General features: G+C 36.0%; 1 protein-coding gene across 3 annotated transcripts in view; it reads left to right on the top strand.

The window, feature by feature from the left end:
• The window catches only part of camk1da (calcium/calmodulin-dependent protein kinase 1Da), a 141,298-nt gene that overhangs the window by 92,435 nt on the left and 21,745 nt on the right, over nucleotides 1-27,118 (top strand). For all 3 annotated transcript variants that reach the window (XM_088645297.1, XM_088645298.1, XM_088645296.1), the window contains 2 exons: nucleotides 11,550-11,688; nucleotides 13,340-13,466. In XM_088645297.1, the coding sequence (XP_088501423.1) occupies nucleotides 11,550-11,688; nucleotides 13,340-13,466 (266 nt within the window). The remainder of the gene's footprint in view (nucleotides 1-11,549; nucleotides 11,689-13,339; nucleotides 13,467-27,118) is intronic.

Genomic DNA, 27,118 nt, shown 5'->3' with positions numbered 1-27,118 from the left:
TGTCATTCCTGATTCAGGACTCCATTCTGACACTCCCACATTAAAAACATTATATGTTTAATTCTTTAGGGATATTAAAATAGTATAATTTTGTCACTTGTTTTCATTTTATCCAAAATGAATTTTTTGAATGCCCTTTCTACTGGTCTCACAAGACAAATGTCACATTTGTGGGTGGTGTAGAAGGAGCTAAAACTGTAAACCCATATTACTAAATTGCACAGAACTAATTTCAATATCTCATTGATTATATACAGATTTTAAATGGAATGGCAGCCAAACATATCACAGCTATTTTGTTCCCCCATTGTGCTTTAGGTTTTAGGTCTTTGTCTCATGACGACATGAGCATTTTTAAGGCTTATTTGCTAGGCTAATTTCTGACATTTTTATATATACAGTATATAAGATCCTAAAATTGAATGTGGTTGTGTTCATTTACTGTCCCTGGTGATTGCTTTATACAGTAGTTGGACATATTTCTGTAAATTCTTAGCTCATCCTGTTACTAATTGTTTACTTTGATTTGGAGTTATTTGTCTGTTAACTGATCTGAAAACTCCTTTGAATTGAACGATTTTCAATTCTAATAGTGGCGCACCCATAAATATAAAGGATGACACAATCAAAACCAAGTTATTATATACTAATGAATCTATTAGGTTGACTTTGTCAACGCCTTCTAGGCTTTTCAATACTTCAAGCAAATCTCCTTTCAGACCTCTCTGTTCAATACATCTCTTGTAGTTCAGTTCTTTCTGCCTAGCAGTGTAGGACATGCCTTGATCCTGGGATTGTATCTGGTTGATCTTCTTTTTTCCAACAATCAAAAACAGCAAGCTTGAGGACAATGTATATCTTGGGAATGGGAATCCACCCTTGAGTAAGCAGTCATTCTCTCTATTACGAGACTGACAGTTGATTTGTCTGAATAAGTACTGTAACACACCTATTTTAAGTGTTAATACCTACTGTATCCAAAGTCCAGCTGCAGCTACTGTAAATATAACCCAGCAACAAGACTGGATTCCTCAGTTAATAGTGCAAGTTGCTATAAAATGGTGTCTGCCTTTAAGAGGTTTAGCCTTCAAGACTTTAAACTATAGATTAGCAGTACCAACAATATTTCCAGTATTTGGTTTTTCGTGGTGTGCTATAAGACCAACTGGATTGTGATACTGGACCTGTGCTCTAAGGGTTTTACTACCTTATAATACAGCAAAGTACAGCCCACCTACAGGTATTAACACACAGTTAGACACTCGTGATGTATTTTATACCTGATTTGGTCATGCTGCTGATTAGATTATAACTACAATAAATGAATTTATAGACTGAAAGCATGATAGAATGACAGCATATTTCAAACTGGTTTAACAGAGTGAAAAAAAAGGCAGAAAAAGAAGTAACACACAAGAATGCCTGACTAAAGCATCTAAGGACACCATGACACCCATCTCATAGACTGGTTAATTCTTCTCCTATGAGCTTCACTTCTTTTGTAAAAGGTGACTTGCAGTTGCTGTGACAGTAATTCTGTTCAAAGTCTTTTGAAAGGAAAATACAATTGAACATGCTGTTATCAAATAGCAGGAAAAAAAGGTGATTTACAATTCTGACATCTTAACAATGAGGAAGAAAACAAATTGATGAGATATAGACAGAAGTCTTTTTATTTGCAAAACTAGTAAAATGTTTTTGGAAGACTTTTGCACTTGTAGGCAAATACATTTGAAACTACAGTTTGATGTAGGACACTAAACTATACAACCCAGCTTTTATAGGAAGAATGACAAATGAGATGGTGGGCACTGAAAGAAACTGAAAACTATTTAATAGAGAGTCTAATGTCTGAAACAAGTTTCAAATCATTCGTTTTTAATCTTTTACTTGGATTGCTGAATTTATCCACAATGATAGAGGTTATGGGAGTATGATAATTTGTTTATGATAGCAGAATCAAATCAGTGATTTCACAAATATAGAAAATGGCACTGAAGTGAAGTTATAAAAAGGCTTTTACCATGTATATTAGACTTTTTATGAAAAATAATACCTTCTTTGCCACAAATACAGCAGTTTTACATGTATGATACATGTTTTTCCTACAGTATAGTACAGGGATTGAAAGTGGAACTTACAAAGAGCATATTGTGAGCAGTCATCTTACACACCACACAGCAGCTGTTTCTAGCCTAAGTCATTTTAGTAATCTAAGATGCAGGGGATTTAGTAGGTTGTGTATAATTATGTTTCAACTGAACATAAGATCGAAAAATGAGGTGTTAGTTTTTCCATCTGAGCAATCATCATCCTCATTTTATTTTTAAAATTCCAGGTGCTAGCTTTCAAGGTTGACTGTACGTTGATAAATTCAAGAAAAAAAACATTCCGGCTGGTAAATTATGTAAAAGTATGTGACACTAATACAGAGAGTGGCAGTGTTTCGTTGATTTGCCCAACATTAAAGCAATTTGGTCCTTCTGTAGTCTGTTCCCTGAATACAAATTCAATTATTTCAAAATAATGAACTTGCTGTTCTGTGAGTAATACTAATTTATCAGAGTTGCATGCATGATGCACAACACCAGTCAAATCACTTTTTGCCTTTCAGGTTCTGTAGCTGCATTTTTACACCATCTGAATAAAACAATTCCATTTTAATCATTATTAACAGATGACCGTAAGATTTGTATAGAAAAGAATATTGTATGGCTGCAGTAGCTGTAATTTAAAAATAAATGTATTATAAAATAAGGTCACTTAGAATGTCCATCAAGCTGTAACTTTTATTTCCCAAAATGCAATGGAGTGGTTTTGCCCAGTTCTCCTTGAAGCAAAAATATGTCAGTACCAGCTCTGAAGAGCAGCATATTACAGCTCATCTCTGTCCCTGTTTCTGAAGAAACCCCTCAGAGTATTCATCTGAATCAACTCTAATTGGATCCGGCACTCTTGCTATAACCTTGGGCCCGTACATGTGTATATCCCATTTGTTAATTAGCACTCTGTATGCCAAGTTGAAGGAGAAGAGCATTGTATGCATTTGTATTAAACACAAAGCCTTTTATTTCTTATTTAGAAAGAGAACTAAAAGTTATTGCTTTCCTTGCAATTCATCCATCTGTTCTTCGTGTGTCTGTAACAAAACAAATTTCCGAAAGTCAATTGTTGCCTAATAATTTAAAAATAGTATGAACTAGATTCAGAGAAATTCACACAAGCCTCTATTGTTTGGATTCGGAAAATAAGACGTGTGGTAAAGTGGTCGAAACGGTGATTTAGGAACTGTAAAAGTGTCATTGTTAAAATTTCTAGTGTCCCGTCTAGAAAATTGTTGGCCAGGTATAGTGTTCTTCTGCCCAGCAGATCATCCTGGTATGGCAGAACAAAATGAGCAGGGAAGCAAGTACGGAGAAGCCATCTGTCTCTAAAAAACAAACTGGAGCAGCTCTGGAAAGAGACAAATCAGAATAACAAATTGGTGATTTAATTTTATAAATTACAAACAGGAAGTTTAGGCATGCACTCAAGTTTAGGCATGCACCCAATCTGAGTGGGACACCTTTCATTGTGAAGAACCTTTATCTGTCTTTCGATATGTATATATATTTTATGCCAGGAAAAAAAAAATTAATATCTGACTTTTTAATCTCTTCTTTATTCTGAAATGCTTAGAAACATTGAATCCCCAATATACTGAGCAATATATTCAGAATTTGAAAAAAAGAAGATAGCAGTTTTGTTTTTAAGATGATAACAGCAGCTTTCTTATACAGCAATGGAATGAATTCATTTTTGGAACACATTATAATGTCATTCTTCTTTTTTCTGTTGCTGTACCACTTGAAATAGATATTATTGTTTATTGTACCAGAAGGGGGAGCTATAAACCATAAAACATAAACAATTAAACACAAACTTAGATTGTAAATATATCAAGAATTACGTGGTTTCTTTTGCCGATTTGACTTGACAGATATCTTTTGTAATTATTTTTTGGAGAAGTGCACTCATTTTTATTTCAAGTGTTTGTGTGGCTCCATAGATCAATCAAATCCCCTAGATTAAAAGGCATCCAGATGTCCACAGAAAATGACAGTTATACTTACAAAGAGTATCACTCATTAAAAAACCCTGATCATGTTAATTCATATGCTTTGAAATCAAAGAGAGTGCAGAATGAGCACCTGGTCCAGTTTAATTAAAATGGATCGTGACATACAGTAACCTTTTGACTTAGCCTCTCAAGTCTGCTGCTTACTGAAGCATGTGTTCCAAAAGTGTCATGAACTGGCACAAAAATGAAATTGCTACTGTAAGTGTCTTAAATAGAGGATAAAAGCTGCAAAACTATAGCTCACCACGATAAAACTTCAGTGTCTAAAAAGACATGCTGTGAATATAGCTGTCAGGGGTGAAAAATACTTAATAATATGAATCGTTTTTAGAACACAATGACCATACTGTATGTAGCCTAAGGGCTTAGATTTTGCTGGTACCATGACATGATGCATCTTAATGCTGAAGATCTGCATTAAGACTCTTTGATATTGACTAATAGTAGGAAGAATAAGACAGTTACTTCACTAGCGTCTACTGAATATGCAAAATGAATGGTAATGTATTCACATGATGTGGGAAGATAGTGCTAATGACATGCATACAGTGTTCAAAAACACCGTACAAACTATAAGGCATGCAGTGTTATGCTTTATAGAACTGATGTAAAGCAAATGTAAATAGCTAGATTTTATAAAAAGCTTCCTTTCAAGACGGTCATGTTTTTTGCTCATCATGATACTCCTTGCCAACAGAGAAAAGTACCATTGTCAAATGAGAAAGGAAGAAGAAGGGTTCAGAGGCTGAAATCCCTTCTATATACAGATTTAATTATCTTTTTCTTTCATAACTCTGTTCTTTCCAAACAACAACTATCACAATTACAGATTCTATGGTGAATACAAGTATGTATACAGATATGATAAGAAAAGTAATACACTAAAAGGATTGTATGTATTTATGGTAGAAAAAGATTAATAAATTAATTTCTTAATAAATAGTGGTTTCCTCCCACAGTGCAAAGACATAGTGATAGGGTAATTGGCTTCTGGGAAAATTGGCCTTGCTGTGAGTGTGTGCGTGTTTGTGTCTGTGTGTGCCCTGTGATGGACTGGCATCATGTCCAGGGTGGACACTATCTTGCACCTGTTGCTTGCTGGGATAGGCTCCAGTTGCCCTACAGCCCTGTACTTAATAAAGTAGTTTAAAAAATGAATGGTAAATGGATTAATAAATAGCGGTGGGTAGTATTTTTAACAGTATGCTTACTGACATCGCAGGTTGGGGATTGTGATAACGGCTGTGAGTAATGGGGGATTGGAGAAGAACATCTGTCCCTTAAGAATTCCTAAATGATGGTGAAAGGGAATCAAGTAACGAATGAGAGCTTCAGCTGGTCAAAGTTATTTTGAACAGAATTCTGAGATATATGCAAATTTTGCAGTGTGTGTTTTTTTTTGTAGATTAAGGAAGTGCTTGTGAGGCAGCCTGCTTCCATTGTTAAATGATGAGTCATCTGGACAGGAGAGTTGTTCAGTGTCAGAGCATAAGACTGTGCCCTGAATATAACTGAATATCCACTTGATTAGAAAATCCAAATTAAAATAAGTTTAGGTCTAAGGGGTATTAGAATTTGGTAGCTAGTAGCTGATTGATCTCATCTGATATTTTTCTTCAATGCCAGCCAAGGTATTGGCTGAGTAGTCCATACTCCCACAACATACTTTCTGTAAAACATTGTCTCTTGTTCTCTGTTTTAAATGGACTCCTGTGTAGTTTCTCCTTGTTTCCTCTGGTTCGTGTTTTACTGTTCATTCTTAAGAAGTCCACTGGGTGGGACAATCAAGGACAAGTCAGAAAAACTCTACATGATTCACTGTAATAGGAGTATCCGGAGCAACAATGATTGTGTCATTGTCACGTTAGATCTATATTTAGTTTTATATTTATGTTTTTCAAAGAAAAGCAGTAAATCGCAGTACAATTGGTATATATACGATAGCTACGGTTTTAAAGTATCTACAGTATGATACTGTGTATACAGTATTTTATAATCAAAATCTAAATAAAAATATTCATTTCTTGTTGTTGAAATTAGAATTAAGACAAAATATAGGTTAGTTCAATGTGAATGTAAACCTGAGAAAAAGACCATTGCGATCAAAACAAAGTATGATAATTTGCTATTTTTATATATCTGGCTGAGTAGTTTTGCTCTGTGAAACAACCCTGCTTTAATTTTTAATAATAAAACTTGTGTATTGACCAGGAATCGAACCTGGGACCTTCCAAGTAGCAGGCGAGCATTTTTCCACTGTACTGTACAAAGTTGACTGGGTGGAATGATGTGGAATGACCTTACAAAATATGAGCTTTTTATTTTCCATTATAACAATAATGACAGCAAAATGTAGTTAAAATGAACATGTATTGTTTGCAGTTTCCAAAATAATCACAAGTGATTGAGTTAAAGAATTTGATACAGATATTTATGAACAAGTGGAACAATAGAATACGTAAACTTTATATACAGTAGTTAGAACGAGCACGTCAAAAACGTTTCCAAAATAACCACAGAAAGTGACAGAGTTAAAGATTTTGATGCAAAAATGTTTACGAAGAAGGTGGAATAATGTTATGTCCCATATTTTTTGTTTTTACAGTCACTACCACTACCAGCTATGTACAGCATGTACTGTGTAATATATTTCTATTTGTAAATAAATATCATTTATGACATTCAGAGATGTTATGCTTCTGTTATTTTTAATTTCAGCTAACAAAACTTCATTAACTAATTTAATGTTAATATTTCATATTAAGTGGATTTAAAGAAGTACAGTAGGGAAACAGTGACTGCATCTGTATTTGTTCTCCAGAACACAGCTGCTTCTGAATGTTGTCTCTCCTATACTGTACCTATTCATAATTGCTCCTCCCTTACTAGTTAGTGGTACCTGTTTGTGGTGTCATTTCATTAAAGCACCTTCGGGTTAACCAAAGGCATGCCTTTAAGAGTTCTGCCGACTTTTGGCTGGTTTTGCACAGTTATTGATTTAATAATGTTTTTCATCACGTGTTTCTGAATATCAGTTGTTCGTATTAGAGAATACCACCTCACAAATAGCTATAAGGAACATATAAGAAGACAGAGTTGGGATGCATCTTATTCAATCTTTCAAAAAGACCTGCTGGCACAAACCTGCTAACAGCGCCCCCTACCACAGTGATCTATGAGTCAACAATTCTATTGAACCATTTCCCCTGAGTTCACTAGTGAAAAACAGTCATTTGTGATGTTCATCTTATTATTCTACATTTATACAGTAAATCATCAGAAAAAATGAAATTTAGGAATGTTATCATCTTACAGCAAAATAAACATCAATATGCTTAAGAAATAAAGCTGCGTATAAAGCCACTTACAGTATGTGTCTGTCTTCCTGCAGATTGGAAGTCTGGCTGGGGAATAGACAAACTCTGTTTATTTTCTGACTAGCAAAATTAATAATAATAATAGTTTCTTAATTGTTCAGCTAGATTCTCCTCTTACTTTCCACATAGGAAACTTCATCTGCCACTGAGTGCAGTACCACCTGGGAGACATGTGGGAGACATTATGCACCAGCAGCCCTGCTACAAATCAGATCAGGCAGACATGCAAGAATTGCTTCACCAATTTAATTAAGAGGGAACTGTAGATAGGCCAGATTGTAAAATGCAAGAATGGAATATAGCCGGGGCATGGGGGTTAACACCTCCATTATGTCAAAAGTGAGAGCGTTCTGTTTAATGAACTCTTGGGGAACTTGTGTCTGATTAAGTTTTAAACTTACAAAATCGATAGTCTTTTCTAGGTACAGTACACTTTGATTGGAGGCCTTTTAAATTGTGCCCTCCAACATGTTAACTCTAGTCATTAAGTATATTATAACCCCTCCTTAAGACTCATAAAAGCTGAATTTTATTGTTAGGCAAGGAATGTTGCTGGCAGATGCGTACTCCAGCAGCTTACAATGTGGAACTAATGAGTTACAATTAGGCATAATCATAGCAAATTAAAAGTAACTTTTTTTTTACTTTAGCAACCATGTCAAGTCTTCTCAAATCATAAAATATACAATCCACAATCATGTTAATTAAATGAAAATAAGAACACAAGAAAGGTTATAAAAAAGAGGAGGCCATTTGGTCAGTGTGGTTTCTAGGTGCTAACTGATATGACGATCTCATCCAGGCATCTCTGGACAAGGCATCAGCTTCAGTAGCACGGCTGGGTATTTCGGTCTGTTCTCCCACATCCCTTTCTGTATAGAAGTGCCTCCTATCCTCACATCTTAAGTGCACTTCCACATAGTTTCCACTTTTGTCCTGTGGTTTCTCTTTCACTGTCCACTGGTTACCTTTGTCAGTGCCTTTGAGAAATTGTAATTCTTGTATCACGGGCCCTCTTAGTCTTCTCTGTTCATTACTAAAAAGGTTCAGTTCTTTCAGCCTACCATTATAGGACGATCATTTAAACCCAGGAATGCATGTGAGTGTCTTTCTGGGTTGATTTTAGAGCAACAATAATTTTATGTGGTAATAAATATTCTCAATCAAGTTGTCAGGGATCCGGCAGGTAGTTCTCCGGGGTTCCTGTGCGTAGCCATGAACTCTGCGGGGTGCATTCCAAAATCGTAATCCAGAAGCAAGGTCGATAGGAGAAGCAAGAGATCAGTAAACCAGAAAGGGCCGAGACAAACCGAGAAGACAATCCAAAAGGCGAGATCAAAAGGGAAGAGTTAAGTCCAAAAACCGGGAAATCCAACAAGAAAATAACACGCAATATAGGCGGCTTTTCAATAGTGAGCATGGTTTGGTGCATGAGGGAACTTTAAATAGTGAAGGGAGGGGGACGTGGTTGGATAATTGGTTCAGGAGAGAGAATCTGTGGAATCTGGTACTTGTGAGAATGTGATGGGTTCAGTTAGGAATGAGATCGTGAAACAGTGGGTTTGGGAATGTAATGGCGTTTGCGAGGGCGAGTGCGTGGCGTGACACAAGTCTCACTATACAGTATCTATAGTTTATGTTTTTGTTACCTGCCTGTGAGATTCTGTACTTGTGTGCATCTGCAAGGCGTTTGCAGAATCTTTCATTCTATTCAAATACTTTTTCATTGTAATTAATGCAGCTTCTACTACAGGCCTACTGAGCTGGGGCCCTTCCAGTCTTCTCAATACGATAATTTTATTACCTCCTCCTCAATTGCTGTATTGATCCTTCTGATTATTAGTCAAATAATTAAGAAGCTGGTTGTGGCAAAAATCTGAAATGTCAAAGGAACACAGGTTGTGAAGTCCGGTTCTACAGGTCAGGTGGGTAGCTGCGTACGCATTCATAGGCTGCAAAGGAACAAGTGATAGGTTTATTCCATGCTGAAAAGAGAAGAACGAAAACACAACGTTGTGGCTGTGGAGCCTTCTTCTTCTTCACAACAAAAGAAGGCTCCACAGCTGAAACGTGTTTTCTTTCTTCTCTTTTCAGCATGGAATAAACCTATTACTTGTTCCTGTCCTACAGTGGTTGCTGATCCTCCTGTATCATCTTCAAAATTGACTTAACCAGCAATACCAGAATCCCGATACAAACCTCATACAGATCCCTCCAGTATTCCACTAGTTATTTCATCCCTGACTAAGATATTTACCCCGTACCATATCCAAGTCTACAAGTCTAGGTTCCCCATTGACGGGGATACATTTTACTTTTATTCTTTCCCGTTTCTTTTCCTGTTTTAACTCTGAAATGAACAATTAATTGCTGTATTGATTTTAGTCTCTGTTTTAATGAGGCTCTCTTTATCCCCTTTGGCCCTTTGAATGGCTATTTTGCTTGTTCTTCAGATTTATTACATACCTTTTCTTTAATTAGATCCTGTTTTTAAAATTATTTAATACTTTACTTTCTTCCTGCATGTATATTTATTTATTACAGTAGATCATATGGGAAACTGCTTTGTAACATTTGATTTACTTCCACTTGGGATTAATCTGTTCTGTGCTTAAAATGCCATCTCTGTTGCTACCCATTTTCTGATGTTGTATCTGTCATATCCCATTGCTATTCTATAAAAGTTCTGTTTCATTTCTACACTACATAGACTTCTTTCCTTCAATTCTAGGCCTTTGTTTCAGACTGTGCCTGTACAAGTCTACAGTATACATCAAGCTACATACACTGATCAAAGCTCCCTAATGATTTCTGTTTCCCTCACTCTGTCATGCTTTATAAAGACTAGATCAATACACACATTCCCTCATTTAGGTGTTCTGACACGCTGAGTAAAGAATAGGTCATTATCCATACATATGTTTTTCTGCTCCAGATATTCTTATTTATTTTCTGAGTCTATGAGGAAAGTTGAAATCTCCCATGAGAATATCTTCTTTCTTTACACACATGTTCCTAGTCCCCTCATGTAGTGTTCAGTTATAATTAATATTTTAATTAAGTTGCCTGTTGCATTTACTTAACACATGCCTTACAGTAAGTCCAGCCCATATAAATTCCAAGACCGTTAATTCCACTAGGTTACTGTATGTTGCTCTGCCTGAATACTGGTTTTGATGTGTAGTGCTTCACTTGCCCCTCTTCTGTTTTTCTTGTCTCTGAAACACTACTGTATGTATCCATCACATTTTATTCTTCTTCATCCCTGTACGTTAGCCATGTAAATTCCAATTACATCATCATTGCCTGCTACTCTCATGTATTTCCCATGCATTTCTAGAACTCCTAATATTTAAGTGTAAGCCCTTAACTACTCAGTCCTTTGATGTTTTGTTTTTTGGGGGTTCTCTTTTTGTCTTAACAACCTGTTTATCTTTCTGTATTTTCTGTGTATTCTCCCCCCTTCGATTCCATTCTAATGTTTTTCTTTTTTTTCTGTGGATCGTTGCACAAGATGTCTACATACAGCATATAGCAAAGAAAACTCTGAAATGAAAGCCTTTGAAATGGGTAGAAAATTAAATGTAATTTTATAATAATAATATGAGAGATGAAATATCTATTGCACAGATTGTACTTCCTTAAAACAAATATATAGTATGAGAAGAGGATATTAATGATTTTTTTTTTAATGACATCAGCACCCTTATCTTGCAACTCATTTTTATCCGTATGGAAAAGATGTTCTTACTTAATGTTAAAGTAAATAAAGTTAAGTATTCTTTTCCATCAAGTAGCATTTCTTACTTTTATTGCTGAAATTAAAATAGAATCTTCCATTGCAACATAAACAATGGAAATTACACTGAACAGGATAATTCTGCTCCAAGAAAATCACCTTGGCATAACAACCACTCTAAGATAGAGATTTGTTGCTCATATTGTTCCTCAGATTACCTAACATTATAATCTGTTTTGTGAATGTTATATACAGATGTGGTATGTTTTTTTGTCAGATAAAGCAAGCACTCTTTTATTCTCTTCTTTCACAGCGTCTCTGGAGGTGAGCTGTTTGATCGAATAGTGGAAAAGGGATTTTACACAGAGCAGGATGCTAGCACTCTGATACGGCAGGTCCTGGATGCAGTCAATTATCTGCACAATATGGGCATTGTGCACAGAGACCTCAAGGTAACACTTCATTCATTGAAGCTCCTTTGTTTGGTAATAGCTTATACAGAACAGCATTCCGATTGCTTGATAATGTTCTTTGGTAAATGTTGAACTGGCTGGTATATTTCTTTAAGCTCACTCCGAATGGGAATCACCAGTCTTTAATCAACTGCTTTACCAGTGTAACTGTTCTACCAACATAGAAGTGATAGAGCTTATACACACTCTCCTACGGAACCTCTTTATTATTTACACTGTGAGCCCCAGAGTACCACAGCTGTAGAAGGGCGCAGCTTGTCTAGGCATTAATCAGCAGGTTGCTGTGGTTTGGCAGCTGTGGTGACCAGCTCGAGCCCACCCATCCCTTACAACTCTTTGCCAACTCTGTACCACCTCCTGAGGCATCCTAGTCACAGCTCTGAACATGTCTGGACTGTAAACCTTGCAGATTAAGGTAGCTTTTCTTGCTTTGTATTCCTTCTTATTTCAGATAATATTAAATCAAAGAATATAAATTATGTAAGAGATCTGCTGTCTTATAATGTGGGTCTTATACTTTTCTGTATCACATAAATGAGACAAATATGTCACTGATTAAATATGATTTTACCAAGGTCTGGGTCAAAACCACATTCCTTAAGACAAGCTGTCATGTTAGTTTCAGATTGTGTGTTCTCCATCTGCTTTCCTCAATAGCATCATAAGAAAGGTATCTGCACGAACACAGCTCGGCTAGTTGTTTTGTCTCTTGGAGATTTTTTTCTGTTGTATACAGTTACTGTATGAATTCATTGGTTATTTCCCTTTCATTCAGCATAGACCCTTGATTTCTAGCATATAATTAATTGTACACTTAAACTTCTATAAATACAGGACTAGAAAAAAGCTGTGATCTTTGGCACTGTCACTATTTGCCACATTGTGTATAGTATACAGCTACAATGAAAAAAACTCTAAGTTATAACAAAAGCTACTGGCCTTCTGATGCATATAATAATGTGAAGTTTGGAAGTAAGCTTTAAAGATCAATGCATACTGTACTTTTCCAAATGAAAAAATCTGAACATTAAAATAATAGTTCTATTAAACTTTGAAATCTGTTACCAAATGTATACTGTAAGTGTATTACCTTGACAGTATTTAACTCTGTGCTCAAATATTTTTCAGGTAATACTATTCTCTTAAAACATTACTGATTTTTAAGCAAGGATATTTTTAGTATATCAGTACCAGTTGTCCCAAATCTTTTTGGAATGACTAAAATGTACTGTATATTGCATAAGCTGAAAATAAAAGATAACAGTTACTGTTTTTAAATTTAAATGTATTTGTAAACACTAAATAGGGCTCAATCTTCATGACATAAAAGGATCTCTTTAATTTCAAACAGCTGTTCGTACATCTTATTAGATCAAATGAATGTTGCTCTTAAAGAGTGGTATAAAAATGTTGTAGTAAAACAGGCAGCATGTTAATATTGCACTTTAAGGCTGTTAGATGTAACAGTACAGAGAGTGCTGAGGTTTACTGGAGTTCCAGGTTTTGATACAGACTTTAACCCTCATTGTCATTTTGGAAATATATTATTTATCTATCAGTTAAAATGGATTGTGGTTATTAGTATGTTTACTGTAATAGCCTGCCACATGTGTCTTCTCCTTTTCTTTAGCCAGAAAACCTCTTATACTTTAACCCTGCGGATGAGTCCAAGATCATGATCAGTGACTTTGGATTGTCCAAAATGGAGGGCACAGGAGACGTCATGTCCACAGCATGTGGGACCCCAGGTTATGTAGGTAAGATACTACAGAGCATAAAAGGAGTTTTATAAGGTATTAATATGGACTTAAAATAAATAATGGTCAGTTTTAAAGTAAGCTGGCTGTAGACAATCATAAGTACATTATTATTAAGGTATCCATATTTCAGGAATCAGAAAAGAGCCCAAGAGTTAACTGCAGTCTCTGATGTCTGTCTTTGTGTTTGTCGTTTAGAGTAAATATAGTAGCAAATTTGTACCTTACCACCTCATAGATACATAGGAGACAGAAATTTTCTCAACATGTGATGTTTGCCTGAACGTAATCCATCTTCTTAACAGCCAAAGTGAAACAAGCGTCCAGTGGGTCCACACTAAATCCATGGTGAAACAATGTGAAAGCCCATCAACACCCAATCACTGAATAGAATCACTGCTCTTAAAATGCTTTACACTTGACACAAAACTGTAGTTCACCATTGTAAACCATTTTGGTAAACAATGTACTTTTCCTTTATCACTGATGCAGAGTTATTGCTATGATTCACTTGTTCTTAGATAATCAACCACTATGCCATACAATATAAAGTACTGTATGTGAAGCACTAGTTTATAAAGAACCACGTCCAAATAAATGGAGAAGGTATTTGTTAAATTATTTTTATGACTGAGAATGAGAACCTGCAAATACCCTCCTTCGACACCTTTCAGAGTTGTTGGTCTGCAGTCTTCATCTTGCTTTAAAGGAGAGTTAGCACAGAGTTGCAGAGCAACCTGACTCTCATGGATGTCACTGCAAGCATGCAAGCACAACACAGGACTTGGTGATAAGCTGTAACCAAGAGGTCCCTGGCCATCTAACGCCCAGCCCAATCCAAGCAGTATCCTGCCAGTTGTGTTCTACTGCTTAAGGGAATCCTGGTCATAACAGGCTGATAACACAATCCAGCCAGTGATACCTGGACCTTAAGGCTCAGCCTGCACTGTCACTGAACTGTTCTGGCACTTGCGAGCCACCATTTTGTTTTTAAACTATGTTTCTATCCACACATTTTCTAACCACTTCATCAAATTTAGGGTCGCGGGGGAACCAGTGTCCAGTCCATCAAGGCAGGATTCAACCTGTTCGGAATGCCAGTCCATTGCAGAGCACACTGAGACACATGCATGCACATATTCACACCAGGGACAGTTTTCCCAGAAACCAATTATCCTACCAGTATGTCTTTGGACATTTGGAGGAAACCGTAGTACCCGGAGGAAACCCACACAAACATACTACATTTATTTTTCAAAAACTAAGTAAATAAAGCACTTCAGGCATTGTACTTCAAATTCAAATTAATTTTACCTTTGAGTAAAAGTGGTGGTACTGCCATATTGCATGATGGATACTTGAAAAAATTAAAGGACTTAGTAGCAGATGTGGTTAAGTTACTATATTATTTTCTCATGCTACACATAAAAAAGCACTGTGTTTCCCCAACTTGAAAAAAACAGTAAACTAACAAATGAATTCAGGTCTGTTTAGAATTTATCAGCACTATATTGCAGTCCTTTGTGCTTATCGTTGAAGTTGAAATATTTAGACAGACATCAACCTGATAGCTCTCAGAGCGATTCCTTCAGGATATTTTGATTGAGCACATGTGAATGCCTCACTCATGTGGTGCCTCATTCATAGCACCATGTATCGGGGCTCAGTGCCAGTGTCATTTCAAAAGAAATTAAAGCCTACCAGGTCAGTATATGCACATTCACTTTGTAGTTAAACAAAATATACTGTACCACAGTTTGATAATGTTAGTGCAACAGCAGATTGACTTGAAAAGTGTCTGGACAGTATCATCCAGTACAACATATAATGCACCTCAACTTTCTGGAGTCAATGTGCATTATATAATTTGCAGAAAGGTTTCAAAATTTCAGAATTTCAGAAAATGGTGGCTTTTGGTTCCAAGATTTCTAACAAAGGATGCATTTCAACAACCTGGCCTTGAATGCCTGTTCGAGTTTTTTGCAGATTCAATTAACGTTTTTACTTGAGCAATCTTGATTTCTGTCAAAGCAGTTCTGCTTCTCACTCTCCCTGAACTCCTCTGTGACCTTGGACAGAGGAAGGTCACTGGGAAATACAAAAGATTTCACTGTAAAAAGTTTAGCGGCTTCAAAAGGATCTTGCAGTACTTGGTCCAGAGAGCAGAATGCATTGTATAGATTGGAGTTCTCTTTCTGCAGTGCCAAAAGCATTACAGCAAGAAGTGGTATTTGTTGTCCTAATTCAGGAAACTGAAATATATTATAAATTCGGGAGAATAAAATGTCATAGATTTTTCTAGCAATGTGTTCTGTATTTTAGTGACTCATTCCCAAATGCCACTCTCAGTGTTACACTTGAGAATTCCTTCGTACCTTAAAACTCTCAATGCAGTCAGCCAGAATTAACCAGTGACTCTTTCTGTAAATAACCAGATTTGTATATTCCTCTTTCAGCTCACACACTGTCTGAAGTATTGCTTTAATTGTATCTTCCAGAAAGGCAGAAATTACTGATTCATTGTTTTTAGCCAATAAGATTTGGCGATGGGTCAAACTGGAAGATTGGTGAGTAAATCACCGAAGTGACACTTCAGTCAAACTGCAGCTCTTTCATGTTTAGCTAGCATTACAGATGCCTCCTCCAATATAAATCCCACAATTTTCTCCACGGGGTACATGTCTTGTCCATTTTCCAAACAGTCAATGACGGCTGCCCAGATTTTTTAGCTTTGTACCACTCACTTACATTATTACAATTAAACTTAAAACCTCAGAGCAAACTTTGTCACAATTCACGTAGGTAATCAGTTGACTCTTTTCACTATGGTCATTATCCCCATCACACATTGTTAACATTGAGCGTCTTTTGCTGCTTTAATAGTTTAACAGTTTGACGGTAAAGATGGCAAATTAAATCCACAATGTTTCTTCACACAGTTTTGCCTCTGCAGTGCAGTCTGTAAAAGGATCAGGTTTTTTCTTTGAACACAGTGCCTGCTGTAAATGACGATTTGGTCTTTGCTCTTTTGTGCAACTTCGATATCGTAGTTAGAAAAACTGGTTTTACCTGGTTTGATCTTTGTGCTTTGGGCTCCTCTACAAAGTTACCCAACTCTACATTCAATTTGTTTTGAAGTCCTACATATTTTCTGCATCACGTCTCCAGGTGGTTGTGAGCTACAGCTGACTTCAGATGTTTTCATTGCTTGTGCAGCTCATAAAATAATCTTTAAAAATGATATTTTTAAAATTCAGTGTAATATTATCCACACTTTTTTTTCCATTGGTTTGAAAGAAAAAGTGTACACAACATTGAATGTAGTAACTACTTTGAATTTACGATACTGCAGTATGTTTTTAATTAAGTCAGACTGATGCTGGGTATGCACCACACCAAAGAAAAACAAATCACTATGATATGATCTATATAATATTAATGCACAGTTAGATTCTGGAGATATAGTAGTACTGTGGAAGTATAATATTAGGCAAATCTTGTACCCAGGTTTAATATACTTGAAAACCTATTTTTATAATTTGTTGTTTCTTAATGTATACAAGTCTCTGAGCAAGTTTGAAAACAATCATCCTCTTAAAATTCATTGCAATTCTTGCAATTCATGTTAGCACAATAAATGTGTTTTTAAAATATTGCGTTTAAAAATAACATCATAAGCATTTGCTGCTGTCATGTACTGTACTGTAGTTCACGTTTGTTTAGGTCTTATCACCCTCATTTGTATCACACTACAAATAATATTTTTGAAAAGGGGGCTTTTGTCAGGTTGATCTAATTTGTTAGTTACATGGAAATTACTGCATAATTCAATTGACCTTTGACAAATCCCTGTTTGGAAAAAACTTCAATATTTGAAGTTATTCATTATTTGGCCACCATTTTGTATCTCTTTAGTAATAACCAAAAAGAATTGTGTCCAATTGCCCTTAAAAATTCATTTGTCTTAAACACATGAAAAGCAGGAAGATACATTTTTGTTTATTTTCAACAGGAAAGTTGGAGGAAAACTTTTATGTCGTTATTGGGAAATTGATTAATAGGAATTTTGCCTAGAAGGAGTAAGTCTTTTCATGCCAAATTTCTCAACACCTACACTTACTTTAGTATTCTATTACCTGTAAATCCCAGCGCACAGCTGCACTCACGATTATTAGTTCATGAAAAGGTCACGGTAATTTCTGTAAGAGCCAAGTCTTGCTTTTTGTATGGTAATGAAGATGCTGAAAATTGCTGTGAACAAGTAGACTAAAGTTTTAAACTGAGTCATATTAGACAGCCTCTTCCAATGTGTTTTTACATGTCTAGATATTTTTAGTCTGCTTTTAATAAAAAGAAAAGTGTTTTGTCTTTCAAAGCTGAGGTACTGCCAGAATGAATCCCTCTGTACTCTTAGTCACACAGAGCCTGGAGACTTAACAATAATTCATACATATTGGCACCCTCTGTATATCCTCAGGTTTGCCTGTCCCACCTGGGTCTATTAAATATGGTCCAGGTATAGAGTGGGATGTTTATGAATGTAATTTCTAAATGCTGCCACCTCTGTTTGTGTGTCAGAATTACTGTATAGTATTTTTACTTGATGTGAAAATGTTTGAATATAGGGCATAGGTACTGTATGTGCTCCGTCATTTTAGTAAATCTGGAACATTTCTTACATAGAATAATACGCTGGCGTTGTACCATTTTAAGACCAAATAACATTGCCAGCGTATTATTCTACGTAAGAAATGTTCCAGATTTACTCAAATGACTGAGCACATGGATGTCAGCACATAATGTTTGAATCATCTCTCCACTGATGGTCCATGTGATCCATGTCTGTTATCTCTCAATTAGAATGTCTAAGAATAGAATGCACAATGATCAAATTCAGCTGCTTTTGATGGTGTTTATGTGATCATAAACATATATTTTTCTCTTATTATAGTTATTTACATTGTTGGTTTGGGAGAAATAACAAAAAACCCAGTGGAAAACAAAATTCAAAGCTAATTGCAAAAAAATCTTTTTCCTTCCTTTTCTTCTTCTGAAAGAATTACAAAAGTGAGTTCTTAATATAAACATTATTGAAGGCATTAGAGTAGAAGACATTTTTGTTTTATGTGCACGTCTTTGAAATAACTGTTTACTGTCCTTATTTGTTACTTACTTTGACGTGTGTTTTGGCCAGTTTTATCCAGTTTTTTGGCCACACTCTCAGTCAGTCACACATTTACTTGCAGACTGACTCCAATAGTGCTTGGTTGTCAATCACATGCCCTGGCATAGCAGGGGGTGCATCCAATAGGAAGCACTCTGATTGCTGCTGACTAGCAAAGCACATGAGTTCTCTGTCCCTCCAAGTATACATACTGTAGGCAACATGTACAATCCAAGCTGCTTCATAATAGGGGGCTACTGTCTAACATCACCCACCGGAAATTATACAAATGTCTGTCATTCAACTGCATATTTATAAACCACACTGACTTTAAACCATATTGACTGACAGTCTTTTGCCTTTTTATTCTTTCATTGCCACTGTGGTTTTTGCTGTCCTTTGGACAAATGGCTGAGTGTACTGGGTGCCACTGTCTGTTACCCCTCTATAGACAAATCCTTTGACCTCCTCACACAAAGCTGTGTCATGCATCATGAGACTCCGCTGCTGGAACAAGTAATAAATTGGCAAACATGACTGACATATAACACTACTAGACTGAACTGAATCCTTGAGGACATCACATCCAGGTCATACAGCTTGCGGGAATGAATTAAAATTCTGTCGTTATTACTGGGATTTGATTAGACCGAGGACCAGTTGAGAATCACATCTATGTGTGAATCGCAAAAATAAAGCACATAACATCTCGCACCTAAAAACGCATCAAGCAGTGACATTCTTAATGATAAGCCATGCCCTCTTGTGCCTGCTCTATTAACATACTCTATTGAACTGCACTTAGAGATTTAGAACATAGAAATATAGTAAATGATTGGCTTTTCTCACTGTTTGCACTGTCCAAAAAAGCAACTAGGCAGCAGTTTAAGCTGAGAAATATTTAAGGAACTGAGGTATTAGATATCAGCTGGTCAGTTTCAGGAGAGAACAAATGCATTGTCAATTCTGTAAGTATTAACCCCTAGGAAAAATGCACACACTCCTTGATACTGTTTTTTTTATCAAAAAGAAATATCTGGTGCCATTCAATTTTGCCCGATTCCAACTGTAAAAACATATGAGGCCTCTAGTACCGATTTTGGGGAGCCATCTCTCAATTAAGCTTTGGTCTGCCATCCGTGTTCTTTGATATCCTTGGGCTCTGGTTCCAAATTAAAATCATAAAGCTTTGAAGAATCTCACAGTCATGCTCAAATGCAACAGTAAATGTGCACGTGTTGGAGAACAAAGTTAACCATGTAAAGAAGAACAGATCTGTGTGGCTTATGAAATATCGTTTCCATTTGTAAATCTGATGTTAAGTTCAAGTTAAATAAGATATAAAATGTAAGAGGTGGTTAGATTATTTTTTTAAAAGTACCCAGAGATCTAGAATTTATGTGATCACAGGGAATTCTGTAATATATTATTGAAGGGTTCATAAGGTTGTTTTACAGGAATGTTCTGCAGACTTTTAACTTATTATGTTTTTAATTAAAAACACAACCAGGGAGGAATTTGAAGTTGAGTTCTTAAGAGAGAAATATACTGGCTATGAATATTTTATAAATACATAACATCTTCCACATTCAACACAGCATCAAGTCAGGAAATGGAAACATCAATATGATACTTTGCTATATATTATGAAAACAATGTTTGTTTCTGTGTCTGTTTTTAAAGACCAGTATTGAATGCTTTAATTTGAAGATTGTTTTCTCAAGATTTTTAATGTGAGGGCTCCATGAACTTTTCTATGTTTAGATGAACTAAGTTTAGAATATTCCAATTTAATCCAGACTCTCTGTTTTCAGTTTCTGGAACAGTAAGTAGTGTCTTTTGGGTTTTGTTCTATGCAGACTCTGTTACATAGTTCGACAAACTAACCTCATAATTGTAATACTTCAGCCAGTTTTCCAAGGTGTTCTACAGGGACACCTTTAATGATGCCAATGGTTTGAGTAAGAAAAATCCCCTTTGTCTAAGAAAATAATTATTTAATTTGTTCCACTTACTGTTCAGATAGCTACAAAAACCAGAGACACTAGGCCCTCTAATAACTGCACTTGAGACCCCTGCTTTAGACTGATAAACTTACCTTTTCAGTATATTTGTAAAATAGTTGTCTTAACATATTGTTGCAAATTAGGTGTTTGGAATGATAAAGTAGGCTATTAAATCAATATGAAAATCAGGTTGTGACACCAGCTTCCTATTCAAACAAGCAATAAAAAGTAATAATTTCATCCCCCAAGGTCAGGGATTACAGAGTGTTACACGGCACATGTTCTTTCATTCTCCAGTATAGCTTGGTAATAGGGTAATTATGAAGCCAAAACCTAGAGAAGACAAAGATTTACTGACAATAATTTACATACGGTTACACTGTTAGATTATGCGCAAATATTTATATTTCTGTATCTTTCAAAGCCCTAGCTTCTGTAGTCATAGAAGATTCCAGAATTTTGTTTATACAGTAAAACCTAAAAACAATCAACCATTAACTAGGCAAATAGAGAACCTGCATCCTAACAAATGGATACAACCTAGGACTAAATCTCCTCACTACACAGATGCCCACAAATTGATGGGAAATAATTTCTGTATAGTAAACGAAGGCATCTTTAAAATGGACGAGATGCTTTTAGCCCGCAGAAGCTGTCATGTCTGAAGCTTTTGATTAAGAGGAAGATGAGAACTATCCTTTTTCCTGCATGTTCCTCTTTGTGGCCTCTCTGCCTCTGTTCCTGTATTTATGTTATGGTCCATTCCTCTGGAGGCCGACTGAGTTACCTCACTAGGAATGTCCCCCACCCCCCGTCATCTTGAAATAAATATTTTTTCTGATACTACCGCTCTCTTACAATATTAAATTGTGTATCTGAAAATGTGGAATTAAAGCAAAATTAAGAATAGTTTGTTAAAATGCCTCATTACAGAAAAGCCAATTATCCATCTCTATGTATCTTTTGAGGAGAAAGCTGATTAGTCACTATTCTATTTTTCAACATTACTGTGCAGTAATGGAAATGCTCAGAAAATATCAGAAATGATTAGCGAAGACAACAGGGAAGTAGTGGTTTCTTACAGAGCATGGGTTTAGATGTTAAATGTAATGGAGGTTATCTTGAAAACAGATGTCTCGTTAAGTGGAAATGGAAAAATAGGACCAATTTCCATAATTGTGCATCACAAAATATACGGCTATTCTTCATTTTCAGTTTTGTCTCCTGCTGCATTGTAATTCACATGGATTTTTCTGGAGCTCTAAGGAGCTTTACTTCAACTTTCAACTTTATTATTATTATACTTACACAGGTGCATAGTATAGTGAAAAGTGTTTCTCATTAGTCACCCAGGTTCAGTATATAAATAGAACAGAAGATAAGACAATAGACAGTAACACAATAACAATAACAGTGTAATAACATAACGTAATCAAAACTGTGCAAAATCCGCAAACGGAGAAAAGAATACAACAGGACAAAAACAGTGCAAGGTCATTCGGGGGGAAATAAAACAGTGCAAAAAATAGTACAGTGATTAATAAATATTACAACTAATACAGTTTTACTGAGCTATCGAAGGGACAGTACAATTTCGGCTTACATTCAGTTGTCGTGTATGTAGTGGTGTTGGAGTACAGTCATTGTGGGTATGCACACCAATATATACCAATAAACACACCAATTGGTTTACCACCAATATAATGGTTCTCAAGTGCATTAAAAATATGTACACCGAAGTATAGATAATGGTGAATAGAAACACAAAATGCACTGGACCACCTGCTAAGACAAAAGGATTATAATTATGCTTTAGAAACTTAACCTTTCTGCAACTTTTATTTACAGTAATTCAGGTTTTACAATCTCTATTTTGCAAGACAAGATATAAAAATATGATGTTAAAAATGAAAACCTAGAGCAGCTAAGAAAGTCTAAAATATCTGTAAACAATGGCCAATCAGTTTATTTTGTCGATATATATAATGAGGTTCTAAAAGAGTAACCTGTTTTGACAGTCCCAAAGCAAGCAGAAGATAAGCTGTTTAGAAAATTAAGAAAGGATCCTTGTTTCATTAATGCATTTCACCACAAAATGTTCTCAGGAAAAATAACTTAACTCACTATAGAGAATACTATATAATACAGTATTATGCTGTATTAGTTCAGGTGGGGAGCTGCGTCAGCATGCGTAGGCTGCAAAGGAACAAGTAATAGGTTTATTCCATGCTGAAAAAAAGTAGAAAGAAAACACAACATTTCAGCCGTGGAGCCTTCTTCAGGTGTATTATACTGTAGTTTTCAGTTTCTTTTGCAAATAAGGTTTTGCAGTCAAAAATTAAGGTGCGTAAAAACTTGAATGCCAAATGAATGCCATACTGTATAGCATCCTCTGATATACTGTATATCAGGGTCCAACAATTGCACTACCCAGCCAGATGCTCTTTATCAAATGTGAAACCAAAGCTTTAAAGTTACTAAGTGCCTGGTCCCTGAAGGTGTGCCAGAAGAAGCCATTATATCCGCCCGAATTTTCTCTCTTTTAAGTCTGCACAAGCCAAAACCATTTTCTTTTCTCCTATGAAGCCTTCCACTGTCCTTTATGAAGATAAATATTGAAGTCAGGATGAGGGGCACACATTAATGTAAAAACCAATAGCCAAAATAAACATATCTATATAAATGATCAGATATAATATTTCAATCAATTGAAACTTGTTTTTTTTTAATTTAACTTTTAATTTTTATTAAGGGTGGATTTGGGGATTTTTTTATGATTTAGTCGGAAGTTTGATTGGCGTGGCAAGAAAAGATAAGAGCCTTGTCTGCAAAGCTGTAGGCAGCTGGTTAGGACACAGGCAGGTTCTGTAGGTCATTGCCATGGGGATCCTGAGCAGGGCTGACTAAAACAGACAGAAAGGATATTAGATCCTATTAGATAACTGCGTGCTTTTGACCCGCCACTCATAAGTGCACAGCCCTTTTCGTGCTGCACATTCGATTAAGGTGGTGTGAAATCTCAGCATGTGTCAAGATAGCAGTTCCTTTCAGCAGATTTACTTCCCAATATTTGGAGTACTTCTCCAGAAATCTCTCTCTAAAGTATTAAGGGCTTGTTGCTGTTATAAACCCCTTTCTTTGACAGCAAGGAAAAGTCATTATTCGGAACTTATAGGCTAATAGTGACTGTTGAAGCAAATTTCAAAGCTTTAACAATTTTCAGAATACATTTTATTTTAGTGTTGCTCTTACTCTGATCTTTGAATGTTTGTTTGGTTTTTACTGTATTTATTTTGTCTTACATTTGAATTCAATTACATTGTAAACTGCATGAAAAACTATGATTATCATAATGAATGATACCCATTATAATTTTACTACTTACAGTATACTGTAGTTTACTGATTCTTCTTCGTTAATTTATTACCACTTATTGAAGAGAATTAATTGATTCCTCTCTATATTAGTAACCAGCTAGAGAATGCCAATTGCTGACAAGATGGTGCACTGCAGTATTTCATACAGAGGCAGAACCGATTATGCATTAAGGCCTTCGGGAGTTAAACTGAAACATTATAGTATAAAAAGACATTACTTTTTGGACACATGCCCACAAACACATTTTTAGGAGAAACCCCCAGGTATAGTAATAAAATAAACTTGAAGAAGTGCATATCGTGTAGACTTTCTAAGTTTGGGTTACTGTGTTGTTTTCATTTGGCCTTTGAACTCACAGATTCTGGGCCTGTATTTGTGGTATTTATATATCATTTATATGAAAAATTTACATGTTAGTGCCCTTTTATAATGTAAGTTTGAATAAAAGGTTACAAAGAGACTAAATGTAATTGGATGCCAGGTAAATTGGTCCGTGGATCATGTGGATGATTTATCAGCAAATGTACCAGGAGTGTGTGTGCTGTGTGCTTATACTGACATATTGACAACTTATACTGATATCACATTGTCTCTCCAGTACTGGCGTTCCGCACCAATCAGAACAGAATGTTATACCTCTGGCAAATCATTAGACGTGTGTCTGCTGATGTCTGCCAAAGCTACAAAACATGCAGGGATCACCACTTCGTGCGCATCTTATACAGTAACTGATGAGCAGATGTATTTCCACATATTTCTTTATTTCCACTCTGAATATATCCCAGAGCACAGGTCCAGGAGGCAGCATACGGTACCACTGGCAATGTCAAGCTGAACCTCACAGCCTGGCAGCCTGTCAGGAGGTACAATGTACACTTCATTCCTACCGAGTCCCGGGTTTCTGAGACTTGAGCCCGGTGGTACAAAGACTTGTTTATATACAGTAATACAGGGGTGAGGTAAAGGAGGCCACCTATGCAGGTGCCTCTCACTCAGTGTCAGGTAAGTTGAAGCTGAACTGGATCACAGAACATGTCAGATGGAGCTTAAATGGCTTGAGGCCAGTTATCTTTATGAATGATTCCTGTGTGCTTCTGGACAACACAAGCGATAGGACAAGGGCCTGCAGAAGAGTCAGACAGTTGTAGAGCATGACAGAAATGGATGGGGGGTCTATTATTATTTCTTCTAAGAATTCATATGGAAGGCAAAAGGGACCTGTACATTTTACAGAATGCCTCACTGCCAGGTGTACAATGTGGAGATGTGGTGCTTGACAATATTGTGAAAACTTTGGTGGGTATCAAACAGGTCCCAGCTTAATTTTAATAAATGATTATGCTCAGTTCCATAATGTAGAGTTGTTAACCATTACCAGGTGAAGCAGACCATAGGATGGTCTAGTATTTTACATTCATAAACCTAAGCCCTAATTAACATGTCTAGAAAATGTCAAATTGTGCATCATACATTTACTGTTTGCCGTGTCCAGTAAAGTACCCTTGATGAGCTCTAGATTATGGTAGCAGAGGGGTCATTAACTCTAATTCCACTCATTTGATCATGCCACAGAGCCTCTGATGCTTGAGGTCACATGCTATACAAGATGCTTATGTACATTTGATTCTCACATCCATGTATGCATCTTGCATTGTATAGGCAATGGATAAAAGTTTTAAAAACATAAACATACCCACATACCTACATAAACATACCCATTAATAAACATACCCATAAGGTTGAAAATGTTAAGTTATAATCTGCTGATTCCCTGAATAAATGCGAAATAAGTAAAGTGAAAACTATGCAATATGTGGTTTCTATGCATGGCGGAGGTTGCGGACAGCCCTGAAATAACTGAATTCAACTGTGGTTGCTGTCTGACAGTGCCACATTGGAGGAGGGAGCTGCCATTTCCTCTACCATATGGTATTGCCTTGCACACACCCTGTCAGCACTTGGAAACGTACAGTAATAGTGATTTCCCCTCCAGACATGTTTTATTATTTATAGAATAAGATGCTGTACAGTTGGATGGCTTTACTACAGTATGCTCTTGGTAATTCATCAGTCTTAACTCAGTTTTGATTTGTAATTGTTTTTGTAAAATGATACACAACAGACTGACAACAGCACGAATAACACACATATTGCAAGAACTGTGGAATGGTAATGATTGTTGCTTTTTTGGAGTTTTTGCTGCAGTTCCCGGCAGGGATGGCTTGGACAGTCGGAGTTCAAATTTGAATTATTGCAGCAGAGGACCATGGTGATTGAGTGTTGCAATAAGAATGACTCCTGCAAGCTAATCAGGTTTAATCAGAAATTGATAAGGTTTCCATCATTTTTTCCAACCTTAGCTTAAGAACCAATTAAAATTCAAGGCACTTTTGATGCTGTCATCCATCTTAAAGTAAAACCAAAAATTTTGTGTCTTTGCAGTATGAGCTAAAAACCTGCGTTGTTCCAGTATCCGTTGCCATATCAACCACTTTTATTTTTTTCTTTTTGTTGCTAATTGTAATAATTGTAGTAAGGTCAAACATTAAAGTCATACTGCTTAAGAACTTTCATGCTGCTGTACTCATTCTGATGCATCTGTTTTTCAGGCTTGCAATTATGCAATAGATCATTGAATGAGCTGAACAGGACGTATTGTGTTTTTATAAATGTTCTTTAATCTGTTTTTATGTTTAAATTCAATTTTCTTCCCTTAAAATTAATTTAAAACAAAGTTATTTGTGGACTTCTTATGTATTTAATAAAATTTAAGCTAATAAACTTGAAACACTAGTGGAGAATATTAGCTTTAAAATTTATCAAACAAGGTACTTGTTTTATAGACAGTTACAGTATATGGTATTTACTGCACATGTAATGTACACCATGACAAACTTTGTACTGCATTTCATACTTATTTGTATACTTTTCTTGGAGATCTTTACCAACATCATTTAATAGCTTCAGTATATTATTGAGCCAGCGGTTACTTTATATCACCTAACTCGCAACTGGAATCTCACTAAACCTAAGAAGGTGTGAACCTGGATGGGAGACCTTCTGGGAAAGCTAAGGTTGCTGCTGTAAGGTTGCTGTTAGTTGAG

Source organism: Lepisosteus platostomus, chromosome 9, assembly GCF_059453375.1.
Source record: "Lepisosteus platostomus isolate fLepPlt1 chromosome 9, fLepPlt1.hap1, whole genome shotgun sequence".
Lineage (NCBI taxonomy): Eukaryota > Metazoa > Chordata > Actinopteri > Semionotiformes > Lepisosteidae > Lepisosteus > Lepisosteus platostomus.
Note: the sequence above shows the minus strand (reverse complement) of the source record. Positions and strands in the feature narration are given on the sequence as shown.